This window comes from Triturus cristatus, chromosome 4_2 (genome assembly GCF_964204655.1).
Source record: "Triturus cristatus chromosome 4_2, aTriCri1.1, whole genome shotgun sequence".
Lineage (NCBI taxonomy): Eukaryota > Metazoa > Chordata > Amphibia > Caudata > Salamandridae > Triturus > Triturus cristatus.
This window is the reverse complement of record NC_140586.1, coordinates 649726540-649745530: the sequence shown is the minus strand read 5'-3', so window position 1 is coordinate 649745530 and position 18991 is coordinate 649726540. Positions and strand designations below refer to the sequence as shown.

General features: G+C 43.7%; 1 protein-coding gene across 5 annotated transcripts in view; it reads right to left on the bottom strand.

Moving 5' to 3' along the window:
* Positions 1-18991, bottom strand: part of JAK1 (Janus kinase 1) — a 647675-nt gene that overhangs the window by 144377 nt on the left and 484307 nt on the right. For all 5 annotated transcript variants that reach the window (XM_085602371.1, XM_085602373.1, XM_085602374.1 and 2 more), the window contains one exon: positions 8998-9092. In XM_085602371.1, coding sequence (XP_085458497.1) covers positions 8998-9092 — 95 coding nt within the window. The remainder of the gene's footprint in view (positions 1-8997; positions 9093-18991) is intronic.

Genomic DNA, 18991 nt, shown 5'->3' with positions numbered 1-18991 from the left:
GACTATACTTATGCTCAGATAACTTCTATTTTATTTCATAACTACTGGTACTAAGTTCACTGGGTCCTCTCTCTCCTCTTACAATTAGCACCTTCTTTCTGTAGTTTCCCTTCTTTCTTTTATACACAATTTGCAAACTCCAAACTTTGTTGACCTTATACTTTACAATTTTTGCTCCGACCACGATGTTTACCTATTAGGTTTTGTATAGCTTAACTAGATACATATTTTGCCTTAGTGCTTGATGTTATAATGTTTATTTACTTTCTGTTGTTACATTAAGCAAACTCCTTATGAAACTCGGTTATTTCTTTGTCTCCAGCCCTGATGAAGTCCGTGACCTATTAAGTCAGGACGAAACACGTGTTGGCTGGCAGTGGGCTTGCAGCGAAGAAGTTTCTTTCAAGAAATAAAGACAAAATATGAAAACCTGGAATCTAATTTGAGATATTTCGTTTGATGTGCACTCGCACTTTCACATGTTTGTTGACTTTTTAGAAACCCTTTTGCTCGGTTTCCAAATTTGTTGATGCTTGTGGTTAACTTTGTTAGCCTATATTACGATGTTGGTGGTCGTCGTATTGTTAACCTGTAGCAAGGGTTTGTATTGATAGACTGAATTGACTTATCATTTCTCTGCGCAATTGTCCCTACCACTGAGGGTTTTGGTCCTTTTGCTTAAATGGTGTAAATCCGTTCAGTAGTTGCTGAGAAAATCAAAAGTAAAATCACATATGTATCTGGGCGGAGCCTAACCACACATCTCATCGTGAGATCTGATTGGCTGTCAGCACTTCATCCAAGAAGTGTTGGCAGCCATCTTGGGACCAATATACATGATAGCACCTCATTAAAAAGCATTGCAGTTAATAGAAGGTTTTAAGACTTTAGTTACATTATAAATCATTTATTGATGTTACCATACTCATTTTAGGAATTGTGGTGTGTTCTAAGGTGATTTTACCATGTGAAAAAGCCTTCTGCTGTGATATCATGAATCCTGTTTGACAGAAAACTATTTTCTCATGCTTTTCCCACAGAGGTTTGGAAGGTGATCTATAAGCTAACTGAGAGCATATTTTCTGTAAATTCATATTATCTTTCTCAGTCATGTGAGAATGAAGTCTGACATTCTCAGTAAAACATGTACATCCAACAAGGGCAGAGACTGTCAGTTGATTCCTTTGTGTTCTACTGCAGCTTCCCAGAGCGTTCTAAAGTACAACTAGAGCGCTAACAGTCCTACTTATGACAAACGTATGGCACACCTGAAGCCATCTTGGTTGGAATAAAGTGGTAATTCTTAAAACATTTAATTTAAAAAGGAACAAAATGAGGGGGTTCATTTTGCCATAGAAAGTATGATTAGTGCTGCAGAAAGAAAAATTAGGGCAAATTTTGAGTGACTTCTCATATCCTCTTCTATTTCATTAAAAAATTCTGACATGCAGACTGAAACATGCACTTTCAATACCAGCAGCAGACTTCCATGGTGAGCAGTAGCTTTACTACAGTGATCTAATGAGCAACTAGAGTGCTAACATTCAGAATTTATGGCAAATGTGTGACACATCTGAATGCCTTCTTGATGGAACCAAGTAAAAAACTGAAAGTATTTCCTACTGAGGAGACTGCAGTAAATGAGGAAATTAGGAAACTTCATAACAAAAAAACCTCCCAAGATGGCCACCAGAGACAAAAGAGCCCAAATGTAGCCCAAATATCACCCAGATGTAGCCCAAGTATAGCCCAATGACAGAATGTCCCAGAGTGTTCTAACGAACAACTAGAGAGCTAACAGTCTTACTTATGACAAAAGTATGGCACACCTGAAGCCATCTTGATTGGAATAAAGTGGTAACACTTAAAACATTTAATTTACAAAGGAACAAAATGAGGGGGTTCATTTTGCCATAGAAATTATGATTAGTTCTGCAGAAAGAAAAATTAGGGCTCATTTTGACTTCTCAAATCCTCTTCTATTTCATAAACAAATTCTGACATGCAGACTGAAACATGCACTTTGAATACCAGCAGCAGACTTCCCTGGTGAGCAGTAGTTTTACTACAGTGATCTAATGAGCAACTAGAGTGCTAACATTCAGAATTTATGGCAAATGTGTGACGCATCTGAATGCCTTCTTGATGGAACCAAAATAAAAAACTGAAAGTATTCCCACTGAGGAGACTACAGTAAATGAGGAAATTAGGAAACTTCATAACAAATAAATCTCCCAAGATGGCCACCAGACACAAAAGAGCCTAAATGCAGCATAAATATCACCCAGATGTAGCCCACATGTAGCCCAGTGACAGAAGTGTGCAAAACACTTATTTTTTGTGTATTTGCAGTTTTATATAGTGCAGACTTGTCAGGTATTGGAGTGCTTTACATGAGCATTGGTTACATCACACAAGATCAAATTCATTTTGGTTGTAGAAATGGGGAGATTAAGTGATTTGACCACAATCACAGAATGTTGAGCTGAAGCAGAAACTCCAACCTGGTTCCCCAGTTGCAAAGTCTGCAGCTCTGGAAGTAACACCACATCCTCTCGCCAAGGTGCAACATTTAATCAAGTGGTCAACTGGATAAAAAAAAAAAAAGATTACAAATAATTTAAAAGTTCTTTGTCGCTATTTGAAAACTCAGAAAATATGTCCTCATTTTAGTTTTTTAGAGCACTAACCATAATTTGATGCAAATAAGACCCTCTCATATATGTAATTTCTAAAGGAAATACTCTAGGTATTACAGTTTTGATTACATCAAGATGATGTCAGGCGTTCCACACTTTTGTAATAAATATAGAATGTTAGCAATCTAGTTGTTCATTGGGATACTGTTGAGAGGCAGAGGCCAGGGACACGGACTCTGAAAATTGAAGGCAGGTAGGAGAGTGCAGAGGCAACAATTTAACCACACTGGGCAGACAGGAAGGGCAGTGGCAGCACAACAGACTATGGAGGGCATTGGAAAGGGGGGCAGGGGCAACAAACCAACAATACAGGACTGGCCAGAGAGGCTGTGGCAATATATTAGACCATTGTGGGCAGAAGGAAGAGGCAGTGGTAGTACAACCATACATGCCAACAGACCCGTTTCAGCCAGGAAACGTCCAATGTTTTTAAGCTCAAATGGGCTTTATTTGATCTGTCTCCTCTCTACAATCTCCTCTTTTGCAATGTAACTCAAAGGGGAAAATCAATACCCCATTTTTTTTTCAAAATCTCCCTCTTACCAAGTTCAAAATGTTCGCAAGTATGGTACATTGAATCATGGTAGGCAGGAGGAATTGGGGTAGGGACATGGACTCGGATAACAGAGGACAGGAGGGACATGGAGAGGTGCACCAAACTGACCCTACAGGGCAGGCATCAGGGTTTGCAGCAGCACAATACACAACACAGCGCATGCGGGACGGGAGTGCAGCACAACAATCCATAGAAAGCAATAGGGAGGGGACAGGACCATGCACATGGACAACAGAGAACAGATGGGAAAGAGGCAATGGTAGCTAGCTGACCATAATGGACAGAAAGGAGAGAAAGCTGCAGCATAACAGACCATAAAGGGCAGGAGGGACGGATCAGGGGCATTACAATGGAACAGACAAGCCAGGAGGGAGGGAATAGGGGGTCTGCACATGGAAACAGAGGGCTAGGGGCAAGGTGGCAGGGCAGGAGCAGCAAGATGACCATGGAGGTCAGGCAGGATGGGCACTAGAAACAAGACACACCATGGAGAGCAACAATGAGACTATGGTGGCATACACACAGACCATGGAGGGAAGGTGGGAGGGGGTCAGGGGCAGCTAGCTGACCACACAGGGAAGGTGGGAGGGGCCATGGCAGCACAGAAGACCATGCATGGCAAGCGGGAGGGTTAGTGGCAGCACAATGGCTATGATGGGCAAGAAGGAGGGTGCAGGGGCATGCACAAAGGACCATGGAGGATAGAAGGGAGGGTCAGGACCTGGGCACAGACAAGAGAGTTCAGGGGAAGGGGCCTCACAACAGACCGCGCGGGGCAGCCAGGAGGAGCAGTTTCAGCACAACAGATCAGGGAGGGCAGAAGGGTGTGGCAGTAAAATGGACCATGGAGGACAGGAGGAAGGGGATAGGGGCATGGCATGTGGACAGGCAGGGTGGAGGTGGCAGGGACAGGTTACAGTCATCTGACATTGCTAGGCAGGTGGGAGGGGAGTGGCAGCTCAACAGAACACTCAGAGTAGATAGGAGTGGCAGGTCCATGGAACATAGTGGGCAAAAAATATGGAGCAGGGGCATGCACAAAGACATCGGAGGGCAGGGGGAAGGAGAATAGGGGCAGCAAGCTAAGCACAGAGGCTAAGCAGGAGGTCAATGATGGGCCATAGAATTGGGCAATGGATGGCAGGAGGAGTGGACTGGTACATCATGCTAAATGGAGGGCAGTGGCAGCACATCAGACCATGCATGGCAGGAGGGAGGAGGCTAGTCCATGGATTCAGACAACAGAGGATAGGGAGGAGGTGGATGGGGCAGCAAGCTAACTGTTCAGAGAAGGTGGGTATTAGGAACTTTATTGTTTTTAAAATGTGTGTCTGTGCGAACAACTTAAAATATGAACAAGTATGCAGCATAATCTCACTTTTATTCAGGAAGAAGAGGACATTTGTGACTGTGACTCCGGGCTCACTTGGCAGAAACACCCCCTGACCCTCCACCCCCATCGCAAAATGTAATGTCCGTGAAAAGGGTAGATGAACACAGTGTTATATAGAACATAGTCCTGAGAGCATGATTGAAAATGAAAATTAGATGTAGTATATGGTATAAACTATGCACCAAAAAGTGTGATATAAGATGAACCGGGGCGTGAAATATAATATGCAATACATTGTGCGCAATGACAGATTCATTGGAGAGCGCGAGATAGCACAGGCACTAGCGCGTGCTATGCGATATGCGCCTTGGAGTGTAATAGGCACAGGGCAGTGTTGTGTAACATAACTAGTCTCTAAAGTTGTAATATAAAATATGTGCTGGGGAGTGTAACGTTGCATATGCACTGTGACAAAGATATGGATCCCAGATTGTAATATGTATGGCATAGCGCTGTGCGTTACAACATACACATCGAGGAAGGCACGTTAGATGGGGCAATATAACCTGTGCGAAGGCAAGTGTGGCATGACATATTCACGGGGTGGTGTTACAGTGCACATGGGCTAGAGAGTGTCATAGTATACGCACTAGCTGGTGGAATACAACACAGAGGTGTGAGGCAATCGGCGGGCACTGGTGGGTGTAACACAGCATTGGGCTCAGCCAGGAGCACGCTGTGACTCTCAAGTGAGGTTCGTCTCCTTTCCAGAGAGTAAAATAAAAAGTATTACACATCCGGCGGTGGATGTGTTTTTTATTAACCGTGAGGGGGGTTTCTTGCATAGTTTGGTCGAATTTTTGTCGAATCCCCTTTGAATGGCTTGGTGTGCGTGTATATTAAATGTGCCCGTCAATAGCTACCCATGTTTGTAAAATAAACGACAAGGGTGTCTACTTGGAGAGTACCCACCGGCGGGGGCGCCGGGATTAGGCACGGTAGGGCGTCAGACACGTCAGAGTTTCACTAGCGGTGTAAATACATTCCATGTGGATTCATTCTATGCATAGTCGCCTTTTAATGAATATCACGCAAATCGTCATGGTGATAGGTACATACGGTTTGTCCAGCATGTCCTAGGTGTTTCTATAAATATATATATTTTTAAAATAATAAAAAACAAAGGCCGGCCCCGGGGAATGGGGTCCCCGGAGCCATAAGTAGCCTGAGGAGGGGGGCAACGCAGCCCCCTCCTAAAGAATTTAAATTAAAAAAAGGCCATGACCCGGGGGTTGGGGTCCCCGGGGCCGATTAAGGCCTTAGGAGGTCCAAATTTATTTTTTTTCAACCAAAAAATTTAGGGTGCAGGCCCTGGGAGATGGGGCCCCCAGGGCCAGTAAATTAGAAAAAGAAGGGGGGCCACACAGCCCTTCTTAAAAAAATAAAATAAATAAAAGACCGGCATTGCGCTGGAGGCCACGCCCCCTCCTTGCAGCACTCTGCAAACTTAACATAGCACTGGCTCTAGGACTGGTTAGTCAGACTCAGTTACCACCAGTATCCGTCTGAAAAAGTTGAGGGTACAGGATGATTTTGCAACAAGTCTTCTTTCTGCTCTTCTGTTTGTTCTTTCTGCACGTTATCCTTCTTCCTGCACTTTTCTTCGTCTTTGAGGACTTCTGTTGCTTCTTTCTGCATTTCTTTTTTTTCCTTTCTGTGCGTTTTTTCTTCTTTCTTCACATGTCCCATCTCTGTAGGCATAGTTAGAAATTAGCATTTAAAAAACCTTTGAAATTCACTGAAAAAACCATAGGTTTCAGGCACGTTATAGTTAGGAATTAGCATTTAAAAAACCTTAGAAATTCACTGAAAAAAACATAGGTTTCAGGGGCGTTATAGTTAGCTGGACTTTTCACTCGTACAAAACCATTGAAATTCCCCCGTTATAGTTAGTTCAGCTAACTATAACTCGCGCCCCCGCAATGCACTGCTGATGACGTCACATATTACATCACTCATGACATGGTCAGTGACATCACTCATGACATCACTGATGACATCTCAAATGACATGCCTAATGACATCACTGATGACATCATCCTTGTGATAGAGTGGCAGACCTCCTCTTCCCTTAATATAACCTTTGATACACACATTCAAAAATAGAAACTACAATGTTAAAAACAATGGACATACCAATACCAGTTACAACAACCTATTCAGTAATTCTAAGATCCACATACACATCCACTCATTCACCAACAGTCCTATACAGTCACTCATACATGTACTCACTCATCATATGTACTCAGAGACCTACACATCCTGTTACACAACGCCACTCATCCATAGAGTTACTCACACACAGTCACTCATGCTAATAAAGAATCAAACATCCATTTACTTGCATATACAGTTATACACACCACCACACTTACTTCTACAGAAACTTACACATACTTGGTCTTTTAAACAATCACTTATAGAAACATACTTATTCATACAGGAACTCTTTCAATCTCTCACTCTCACATATACTCACTTATATACACCAATAGTCACATATACTAGTTTAAAACATATGTAGTTACTCATAAAGACACTATTGAGACAGTCATTCACTCACTAACACACCCATGCACACACTCATCCACCCATACAGTCCTGCACACATGCTGTCTTCAACACATACAAACAGTGAGTCACTCATTCATGCACCTATGCACTACGTAATACCCCCCACCGAACCATACAGACACTCGTACTGATACTCAAAAAACCAACTAATAACCTATATAGACACTCATGTAGCTACTCACCAACCCATGCAGCCACTTATACACAAAGTGAGAGACTGATACAGATATTTACACATTTAAACATTACTCACTAAGCCATGTATTCACTAAGATACACTTAATCAGTCAGTTATACAATCAATTTTTCAAAAACAAATCATCCATTTAGACACTTATATACCCATTTATTCTTCCATCGACCTTGAGATATACATATATAAAACATATGTAATTTTCAGAAAAACACACATTCACTGGATGATGTCATTTGAGATGTCATCAGTGATGTCATGAGTGATGTCACTGACCATGTCATGAGTGATGTAATATGGGACGTCATCAGCAGTGCATTGCGGGCGCGCGAGTTATAGTTAGTTGAACTAACTATAACGGGGGAATTTCAATGGTTTTGTACGAGTAAAAAGTCCAGCTAACTATAACGCCCCTGAAACCTATGGTTTTTTCAGTGAATATAATATATATTGACATGAAACTAAGACGGATTGTTGTTTATAAGAAAATGAAATGAGAGAGGGAGATTATAATTATTATAAATATTATCATTCACATTGTTACGTTTTCTAATCTACTTACTGGGAATTCCACTACTGTGATGAGTAAGTACCTGGCCCATTGAACATACTGTTTAAACGGATGTAGCCCTTTTTTTTATAAAACTGTTTGCCTTTTGTCTTTCTTCACTACCAAACACATTCTTAAACATCTTCGACACATATGATTTGTTAGCGCAGGAGTCTATGAAAGAGCTATATAAAAAAGTGCCTCTTTGATTTGTATATTGTTCTCTGCGTTTATACTTACTTTACAGCACTGTCAAGGCTACACCAGGAACCAGTTCTTTTTGGAACAATACTGCAGAGGTGGCCAGAATAAAGGTCAGTGAACATCTCCTATTCCAGCCTCCCTCCACATGCTCACTTAGTTCATCAGCAGGATCAGGTGTCTTTTGTTTACATGGTGTTTGAGATTGACAAGACAGCTGAAGTACTGACTTACAGAAAGGATATTGATTACTATAGGTACACTGGATGAGGCCCAAGAGGGGAATACAGTATTACATTTGCAATTGTATCTCTTCCTCTCTCTGACAAGAACTAGAGCGAGAGAAAGTGCTAAGTGTGACTGGGACCAACCAGTATCCAAAATGAATCCACGGTTCCCAAAACACTCCCAAAATGCAAAATAACAACACTGTATGACATCAAGGTTTGATGTATATCTTTTGAAACAGCCAAGAAACAATTTCTCTATTCTGTTAAAGGGGGGGATGAGGAAAAAAAAGGACGTTCCTGCACATAAAAACATTTATGAATGATTTAGGAGGATGCAATGAAAAAACTATATTCTGTAAGAGATAGAAAACCATATATTTAATGATGGTGAAAACCATTAACTCAAATAACCAGTGGATATAGCTGGAGCATTTAAAATCGTCGGCAAAGGGTATCACGGTCTGTGTGTATACGCCAGAGGTAAATTTTTTATCAAATTATTTGCATTTATGATCCTACTATGGACAGGAGCAATAGCCAATGAGAAGCTTATCTGAAGAACCTTGGACGAGAACATTTCTATTAAACAGATACATACCTCTCCCAAATCTCGAATCCTCTTTAGGAACCTTTTTTCGAAATGCGTTGGATCAATCTCGGAATTTGGTTTTATCTCAGAAATTATATCCGGATCTGAGGCAAAAGAAATTAAAATATTAAGAACAATGTTTAAAAAGAAATCTCAAAGTTGAAAAAAATCTACAAAGTAACACCATGGGATAGCTATGCATAGTTATTAATGTTGTTTTGATGATTCGAACGTTACACACCTGAAAACTATGTGGGTGATGAGGTAACATTTTGGTCAATTTCAGCAAATCTCTGCGCTGATAATATTAGCGTGACTTTTGTTAACAATATATTTTATTAATTTTCCAAGGTACATACTGAGCCATAACCCCATGTATACATTTTGAAGACCATATGCATCAGGAATATCATCGCAGACATAACATTTTGGCTCCTGCAAAACCCGCAGTTATAATAGCAAAAACATTACGCAGTTAGTCACGGATCATTAGCGTGACTCTTTACTAGGTACAACTGTTTTGTAACCTTTACCTCATCACCCTACAAATGCAATTATTTGCATAATAACCCCAAACTGTTGGAAGAGGGAGTATAGGTTTGGTTGTTATTAAAAAACATGTCTCAGTTGGAAACAAAAAAACCTTGAGTATGCTCTTTCTTTGTAAATTTCCAACTTTGTGAAGATTCTCAAAATATCTATTTAAGTTGGATGATGGAGTAGAGGAATTCAGACATAACCCTTATGGAAAGGTTATGCAAGGTAAGCAAGTTAAGCATGCTTTCACATTAACATAAGAGTTGAGACAGAAATGCCAGTAAAAGGTGTGCAGGGTCTACGGTCTTGCATGCACTGCCCAGCACGCAGCTTAGCATGCCATGAAGAAATGCTATAATAGAAATGATTTTTGGACCTCGCCTTCAGACAGCTTTTGCGAAAGACCTCATGCATACTAGTATCTTTCTATTGCTCACATGCAGGGAACTATTTCTTTTTCTATCAAGATTCGGTTAGTGTGCTTACCATTTTCTTACTCCATCACTCGTGTGCTACTCCCCACTCAAATACCTGTCACTGTGTACTTTGTGTTGCTCCCTCCTCTCCAAACCCCTGCTCCTACATTGCCTTCCTCACCCTGTTTTTATGGATTTTTTCTAACCATCACCATCATGCTCCTTTGTTGCTCCTCCACACATTACTGTTCCTGTCTTTAAAGGCACATAGTTTTGGCAATTTCCAATTTGTTTTGCGCCCCAGCAGCTGCCATATGCAGTTAGGCGACTCCATTTTTAGGTCTCGCCTCAGTAATCTCTATATGTTGGCAAGCAGTCGGTAGTTTCTCCTGCTGCTTGCCATTAGCTTAGTGTTGGCTTAGTGTTTGTTACCTTGTTTTTCAGTGGCCCAACTGACTTCCGTGTAGTCTGGAAGCAGCGGCCACCAACTACAGTTTTAGTCCGCACTGTTCAGACTTTGTTGGTCTTGCTCACCGCTGCCTGACCTAAACATGGCAGCGGCGCATGCGCAAGGAGCCGGTGTGCGTGAGGGGTGGGCAGCGCATGCTGCTTGTTTTAATGGAAATCCATTCCATTTGAAGCGGTGAGACTCGAAATCTCTTTAAAATGCTCGATCCACTACTTTTCACACCAGTTTGCAGATTGTAATCGGATTTACACTACTGAAATGTGAGAGGCTACATAGAGTCAAGATAAACCCAAGCAACCCCGTGGTACAGCAATAGTGAGCGCTACACAAAGTCCATGGAAGCGTTTGAGTTTGAATTATAATATAAATAATATTATGATAGAATTGTAGGCGCCTCGGTCAATCACACAAACGCCTAATCACTGCCTGATAATCTAGTTGCGGTTGGGCGTTGGGGACACACAGCTACTTGTAAACACTGCACTACTACAGTTCTGAAGTCGTTTTCATGTAGCACTCTTTCCCCGGTGTAAGCCCATGGGAGGTGGAGCTCACGTTCTTCCCACGTTAAGTTCCTGTGTAGGAGGATCCGTGCAGTGTACAGTACACACTAGACATGTGCCACCCCCTTATCAAGTTTACTCTGGTGGCGTGGAAGGACGCCCCTTACTGTCGTCAGTAGGTGCCCCCGCCCAGTAATCTAGCGTCGGGGAGGTGGGGACGTGCTTGAGGTTCTGAAGAGTAAGGCAATGATGCTGATCTGTCAAAGCCTGCCCCCTCCAGGACCGGCATGTGACATGTGTAAACAGCGCTAATGGTCCGTGCCAATCATAGCAGCAGGGACTGTGTAGGGCAAAGTTCGACCCTGCTCCTCCCCCATCCCCACCACAGGCCAGGAAACTCGTTTCAAAGCAGCAGACAGCCGAGGGTTATTGGAGTTCATGCAGGCTGTTGCAAAGCCTTTGCATAATGTTCACATTAGGCTGAATAGACCGCACTCTGAACTAAAGAAGAAAGGTTTTCCTTTCCTGTGTGTATGTAACTCACCTCAGCTCTGCTCTAAATCACCCTGTGTTGAAGCAAGACTGCTGGAGAGGCGCGTTTTTAGGCAATTGTCCAAAGGTGACATAGAAATAGGACTACGTATTGGCACTGCTCGGACCAGTGCTAGCATTTAGTTATAGATATACAGGGCCCAAGTCCTAAAACAAGCATTAAAAATGCAATAGGTCTCGCCTTTGATTAAGTTAAAACCATTTGCTTTGCTATACAATACCAATAGCAAAGCAAATGGCTTTAACTTAATCAAAGGCGAGACCTATTGCATTTTCAATGCTTGTTCTAATTCGTTCTTAGGTGTCGCCTGACCCAGCGCTTGCGCTGGTCTGGCGAGACTTAAAGTAAGGGCTTCAAAAAATGCTACCGCCGGCCACAGCTTGCAGTGCATGTGCGTGGGTGCGCGCTTGAGCAGAGGCGCAATATGGCGTGATTACTGCTGCGCGAGCACCATTTGCGCACATGCACTGCAAGCTGTGGCCGGCGGTAGCATTTTCCCCCCGCCACGGCAGTCATTTCTCGAAGCGGGCGCTTGCTTTTTTTTTCTGTTTATTACTTCTATGTAGTAATGGCGGCACCCGTGCTTTAGATTAAACATCTTAGGCTAAAGTAGGGTGCTGAGATTGCTTCAAAAGTAAAGAAATAGACAATTCTTTACTTTTGAAGTAATCTCGGCACCCGATTTTAGCTTAAGATTTTTAAGCTAAAGCATGGGTGCCGCCATTACTACAGAGCAGTAATAAACATAGCCAATAGGTCTCGCTTTTGGGACCTTATAAGTATTTAGTTATGCAACTGTTGCATGGCTAAACACTTACAAGGTCCCAAAGGCGAGACCTATTGGCTATGCCAATGCTTGTTTAAACATGCTTTCGCACATGTTTAAATTCATCTTTGTATTTACTGCTCCAAGTGGCACCCACCAGCTTGGAACAGAAGATAAAAATTCAAACTGGCGGCCACATCATGTCATGATATATCATCTTGATAAGCTGCCAATGCGGCATCACATGTATACAGGCATGCGGTCGTATGCAGGCATGCGGTCGTACACAGCACTGAGTTATTTTTCATAATTATTTTGCCTGTGCATCAAGAAAAGCATTGGCAAAGCTCATAGGTTGAAAAGGTGAGACCTACTGGCTTTACCAATGATTGTTTTTGGCTGCCATGACAGTAGGAGGGAATGCTGGCCACTAAGTGGACTGAGCTACACAAGTGATGTTACACCATTCAAAATAAGGATGCTTCAGTGTGAAAAGAATAAATATATTTTAAAAACAGAATGGGAAGCAGAGCCAGGACAAGCTATATATCGCAGATCCTACTGAGACTCAGTCGGGTGCCTGCATGGGCCATTAGTGGACTAAGAGGGACCACTAAGACACAAAACACCTACAGGCAGATCCCAGAATCAATCTTGCAATGAGGCTCGTGATTCACAGGGTCCTCTACTGCCAGACACCAAAAACACTGCGCCAAAGCATTGGTGAGCAGCTGCACACGTGAGCTAGAAGTGATTCTCCACATGATTTCTGGGAAGGAGGATTGCTGGCAGAAGATAAGGCACACTCTAATGGGAGAAAGAAGCGGAAAGCAGATCCTGCCCCCAGGTTTTGCTAGCAGTGAGCCAGCTCCATCCTACTGTAACCTCCTATACTACCGCATGGAGGTGGGGGGGCTCTGCCCTTGGGGGCGTGGAGTTCCATTCCTCAACCTGATGACTCTGCAAACCTGAAGATGCACTCTGGTGCGGTCTCAAGCCCTGGATGTCAATACACCTCCTGTGCCTTGCTGCATTTGTGATGCTTTATGGGCAGGGCCATCGGAACTCTGCAACTCTGGCGATTTCTTCATAGTTATGGATTTGCCGAATTTGCAATATAATTCATCATCTCATACATATTGTGCAGATTTTAACAAAAAATAATTTGTTTCTACCTCAAATGGATCAAATGCTACTAAGATCAATGCAACACTTGTTCCTGTGCAGTAACAGGCCTTCCGCAAAAGTTGACTGTTCATATTTCAGTTGCTTATTTGTATGTGGGTGCTAAACTTGTACTAATAAGATTAAATATTTTCCCCAGACTGCGATACCATGTATAAAAATGCCAAAGTATCACAAAATGCTGCATTATGTTGCATAATTTCTCTTTTCTTGCCGTATAACTTAGTTAACCCAGCTGCATAAAATGGCCCTGACTTTCTGCATAATTCCAGTTGCCCTGCCTATGGGAGAGGATTTGATCATGCGTTCCAAAATATCCTGCCTCCAGAGAACTATGAAGACCGCCTCCAATCCAAAAAGAGCTTCTGCACCTACTGCCTTGACCCAGTGACTGTATACTGTGCTGATGGTGCTTTGAGCACTGCAGATGGCTTGGATGGTCCCAGCCTTGATGCTAGTGTGCTCCCTACCTGGACACACCTGCTGGGGCAGAGACTCACCAATTGGAAGGTTGTAATTACTGCTGGACCCTAGCTACACACTTTTCCTGAGACCTCACTGACTACTGGTCCAAAGTCTCTCAAGGCAGATACTGTGCTATCCTGGTCCTCAGAATACTGGGTTCCATGACTTCTTTACATTCTGTGCGTCATCTGTTATTGTCTGAGGTACCTGCTGCGGGTCGGCTAGACCAAAAATAGAATACAGCAAAAGTGACTAGGATGATGCTTAACTTCAGCGTAATAGAGCTTTCTGTCAAAAGGTTAGATAAAGTCTAAATTGAATGCTAAATTATCTGGTGTGCCACAAAGATGAAGTCACTTCAGGGAAACATTACGTATCTCCATGCATGCTTGTACACACCATAAGAATGGCTGGAAGACTTGGAGAAGAAACAGGACATACTGCTCAACTGTGTACAGGACATCTGGTTCCTCAGCCATAAGATGATGGACTTGGAAGATGGCTTAACATTTGACAACGCACATATGTATCTATGCAGTTCATGAAAATGCAAAACGGAAATCTGTTGGCAGTTTACCTTGCTATCACCTCACGATCTATGCTTCGAAGAACCATTAGATAGTCACATGGAACACTCGGTCAAGTATGGTAGGTCAATCATTGAAGACAAACCTGATCAATAGTTGCCTGTCTCGAGTGCCACCAGAATGGCAAGGCCGTTCCCCAGGCAACAAGAAAACAGTGGATCGTTCATAAGTGAACACCATGCATAGAGGGACTGGAGGAAGATATTATTGTCACAATATCCACCTATGGAGAAGGAGCAAAGTCATCGAAGACCAGCTAGTCACCTCCCTTGCCCGCAACCCACGAAGGATGCTACCGACACCGACTTTGCCGCCCTCAACCTCAGGCAATGGATCAACGACTGTGCCAACACCCTCGCCCCAATCAAAAAAGCCTCGAACAGACGCACTGACAGAAAAGCCATCTGGTTCACCACCGACCTCCAGGCATCCAAGCAGGCCTGCCGCAGACTCGAGAAGAAGTGGCACCACGATCAGACGCCGGACATCAATAGAGCCTACAAGAGCGCCATCCGCAGACACCACCAACTCATGCGAACCGCCAAAAGGACCTCCTTCAAAGAGCGCATTGACAACAATGCACACAACAGCAAAGAGCTCTTCAACATCGTGAAGGAACTCTCCAACCCCAGCGCCAACTCCAACGTCATCCCGCCATCACAAGACCTCTGCGACTCCCTAGCCACCTTCTTCCACCGCAAGATTGCAGACATCCACGACAGCTGCAGCAACCAGGCCCTCCCGACAGACTCCTCAGACTCACCGCCCCCCAGCCACATCGACCCCCTGCTTTCCTGGACTCCCGTCAATGACGAAGACACCATCACAATCATGAACACCATCCACTCTGGCTCACCATCTGACCCCTGCCCGCACCACATCTTCAACAAAGCTAGCTGGGGTATACCAGAACCCTCCTCCAGTGCTTCCTGCCCCCCCCGGACATTCACTGGCATCCTCATACCCCAATGCCACAGAAAGAGTTTCCATTTGGGAGGTCTGAAGTCTGAGCACCTTTTTTCCTGCTTCTTCCCACCGAGAATAATTGGGGACTAGTTCGCTTACCAGGGCTGGTCATGGTGTTAGCGCTGGTACTGGTACCGGTTAACGCTCTCCCCCTTAGTAGTTTTACCACTTGCGTTTCAGGCATTCTTGCTGCTTGGTGTCTCCGTGGTCTTTGCTTCAGTTCACCGCATCGACAAAACATGTACAGAATTTACTACAAGGATCACTGAGGCAGAAGCACGCATCTCATGTCTGGAGGATAAGCTGGCAGCACAAAAAACGCTGACAGAGACCCTGCACGCAGGGAAGGATGACACATTGTGGAAACTTACCGATTTAGAGAACAGGGCCCGACGAAATAATTTGAGAGTCCTGCAAAGGGTCTGGAAGGACAGGATCCACGTAAATTCCTTATTGAACTGTTTACCCAGGTGTTCCCTGAACTAACCCAATGGGACTGGCAGAGAGATGCAGTGGGCACATCTTTTCCCCTTTTCAATTCGGGCCTAGCCTGGTCAAACAGCAGCAGTGCCTAAACCTAGGGCTATATTGATTTCGCTTAACAACTTTTTGGCACGTGAAGCTGTATCGGATTTGACACGACCTGATAGAAAAAGAGCTGGGAAGGGGTGGAGTTTTTTGTCAGACCAGATTACTGTCATCAGACGGTAGAAAAGCGCTGGCAACTTCGCCAACTTATTGTACCATTTCAAGCTAAGGGGGCCCAAGCTTTTCTACTTCAACCAGCCAAACTGAAAATTGTATATAAAGAAAACACCAGGCTCTTTACATCTGAGATCTTATCAAAAGAATTTCTGCAATCTCTCAAAGCAGGCTAAGTAGATAGTTTGGTCAAAGAGGGCATTGGGCTGTACATTAGAAGTAATAGTTTTGTGTGTCAGAGTCTCTTCGGAGCTTATTTGTTTATGCTTTTTATACTTCGCTGCTTATGATGTATTATATCCCCAGGAGTATTACTATTTCATATACGCATGGGGGGGGGGGGGGCATGGGGGGGGAAGAGAATAAGTAAGGATTTTTTTTGTGTTTGCTTGATGGTTTCTCTCTCTCCTTTTTCCTTGTCTTCTTCCTTTTGCATTTTTTGCTTAATTGGAGTAATTGCCGACTGGCTATTACATGTGGGGTATTACACAGGTGTGGGAGGCACTTTTGGGTGGTGGGAGCATGTCATCGCTAGGACTAGTAGTCCTAAAGCCTCGCTGTAGGGGTAGGATGGTGTTTGTGGGGGGAGGGGCTCGTGGGGGGGGGGAAGGGTAGTAGTGGGGGGAAAGGGTGATGGTGGGAGGGAAAACAAAAATGATCCATAGCAGTAAAGAAAGGGGTAGAGGTTTGAGAACATTTCTGTATGGTCCTGAAATAGTACGAAGGTGGAATATATGGCAAAGATAGGTCTTCGAATATGTACACTGAACGTGTGTGGGTTAAATAATTATAATACGAGGCAGAGGGTGGCTACAGAGCTACGTGTGATCCAGCCTGATCTAGTGTGTCTGCAGGAGACGTATATCCTGTGGGGGAAAGGAAGACTCTGTCAGAGTTAGGCTATGTAGTATTGGTAACCTCACGGCAGTCAAATATGATTAGAGGGGTGGCGATTTTAGCAAGACCTTTTATCCAAACAACTGTACATATACTGGCTGATATGTATGGCCGGTGGGCCATTGTGGAATGTAGGGTAGGGGAAGTAACACTTACCCACTTACCCTATGTACCAGTATATGGCTTCAACTTCGATGAAGCCCCGATATTGGAATATATAAATGGCAAGCTAGCTACATGGCCCACTCCGTTATTTGTCGGTGGGGACTTTAATATAAATATGACGTATGAAGATTTCCAAAACTGTGGGCGGAACTATAAAGGCAGGAAACCCAGGGTATGCAAGGCCTTATGTCAACTGTTAACTGACCACGGGTTGATGGATGCCTGGAGTAATTTGCATAGGCAAGACCCAGGATATATGTTTTACTCACACCCACACAATAGGCTTGTACGTCTCTATTATTGTTTTCTGTCCTCACTATTATTTACAGTGCTTAAAATCTGTGTGTATCCAAGGGTGACATAGGATCATGCACCAGTGTTAGCAGAAATTCCAGCATTTGGGAGGTGTGTAGCCCCGAGAGCTTTCACTTTTGATAGAAAGCATTTGCTGGATGGTATTTTTATTGAGCATATGAAGGTCTGGATAAAGGAGTTCTTTCAGATTAATCGGCACTCTGTGTCTTGGGGGGTTATCTGGGATACAGTAAAAGCTGGGTTTAGAGGGGAAACTCAGAGCTATGGGTTTTATAAACAAAAACTAGCTAAGCAGGCATTGCAGGTATTATATAATGAACTTAAGACTGCTGAAGAGGAATTGGCTAGTGGGCTAGCTGCAGGACATAAAACTGCAGCATTACAGAATAACTTAGCTAGGTGTAAGGCTAAAATAAATTTATAATGGAGCAAAGAAATTGCCATAAAATATCAAACTGATAAAAAAGAGTGTCATGAATACGGGAAGGCCACTGGACGGTGTTTAGCCCAGAAATTACGCATAAAGGAGGCCGAACAAAGAATAACTGGGATTAAAAATGCGGTGGGGGGGGCCATGGTGTTTGACCCCCAGGAAATCCTTAAAGTTTTCATTGATTTTTATACAGAATTGTATACAGGACAGGACAGGACATGGGGTGTTCTTTGATGGATCTCGGACTTCCAGCCTCATCCTGGGGCCAATTGGATCAGGCGGATGCCGAGATGCTTGATGAGCCTTTCACGCTGGGGGAACTAGAACAAGCTATTCGTAGTCTTGCAGTAGTGAAAGCTGCAGGACCGGATAAACGGCAGCTGTAAATTTTTAATACCTTCTTCCAAGACGTTAAATCGGATATGCTTAAGGTGTTTCAAACGGCACAAAAAAGGGGAGATACCGCGATCCTGGGCTGAGGCCAATATCTGTATTTTTAAGAGAAAGGGAAAGCCGTCTGAGGTACCCGGGTCCTACCTTCCAATTTCCCTTCTTAACTGCGATGGTTAAATTTATGCAAAAATCCTGGCCACGCGGCTGGCAAAAGTTATAACACCTTGGTATCCTTAACCCCTTGCATGCCCGCCCCTTTCCCCGCCCAGTGCCGCGCTTTGTATTAGCGGGCGGAGTTCATGACGAGCTGGACTCTTCATGGGCACAGCGCCACCGCAGCCTATGACGAGTCCAGCTCATCATGGGCACTGAAGGGGTTAAAACAACATGGTTTTATACCAGGAAGGGGGGCTGTAGATCATGTGAGTAGATTAGTGATTCTCTTTGATATAGCACAGGTAGAAGCTAGAGAATTGGGGCTGATTTTACTAGATGCTGAAAAAGCATTCGACCGTGGGTCTTGGAATTTTCTATGGCGGGTCTTACAACAAATGGGGTTTGGGCAGGGATATATTCATGCTTTACAGGCCCTATACCACCTCCCCACGGTGAAAATATGCTCAATGGGACACTTTTCTGAGACTATCGCAA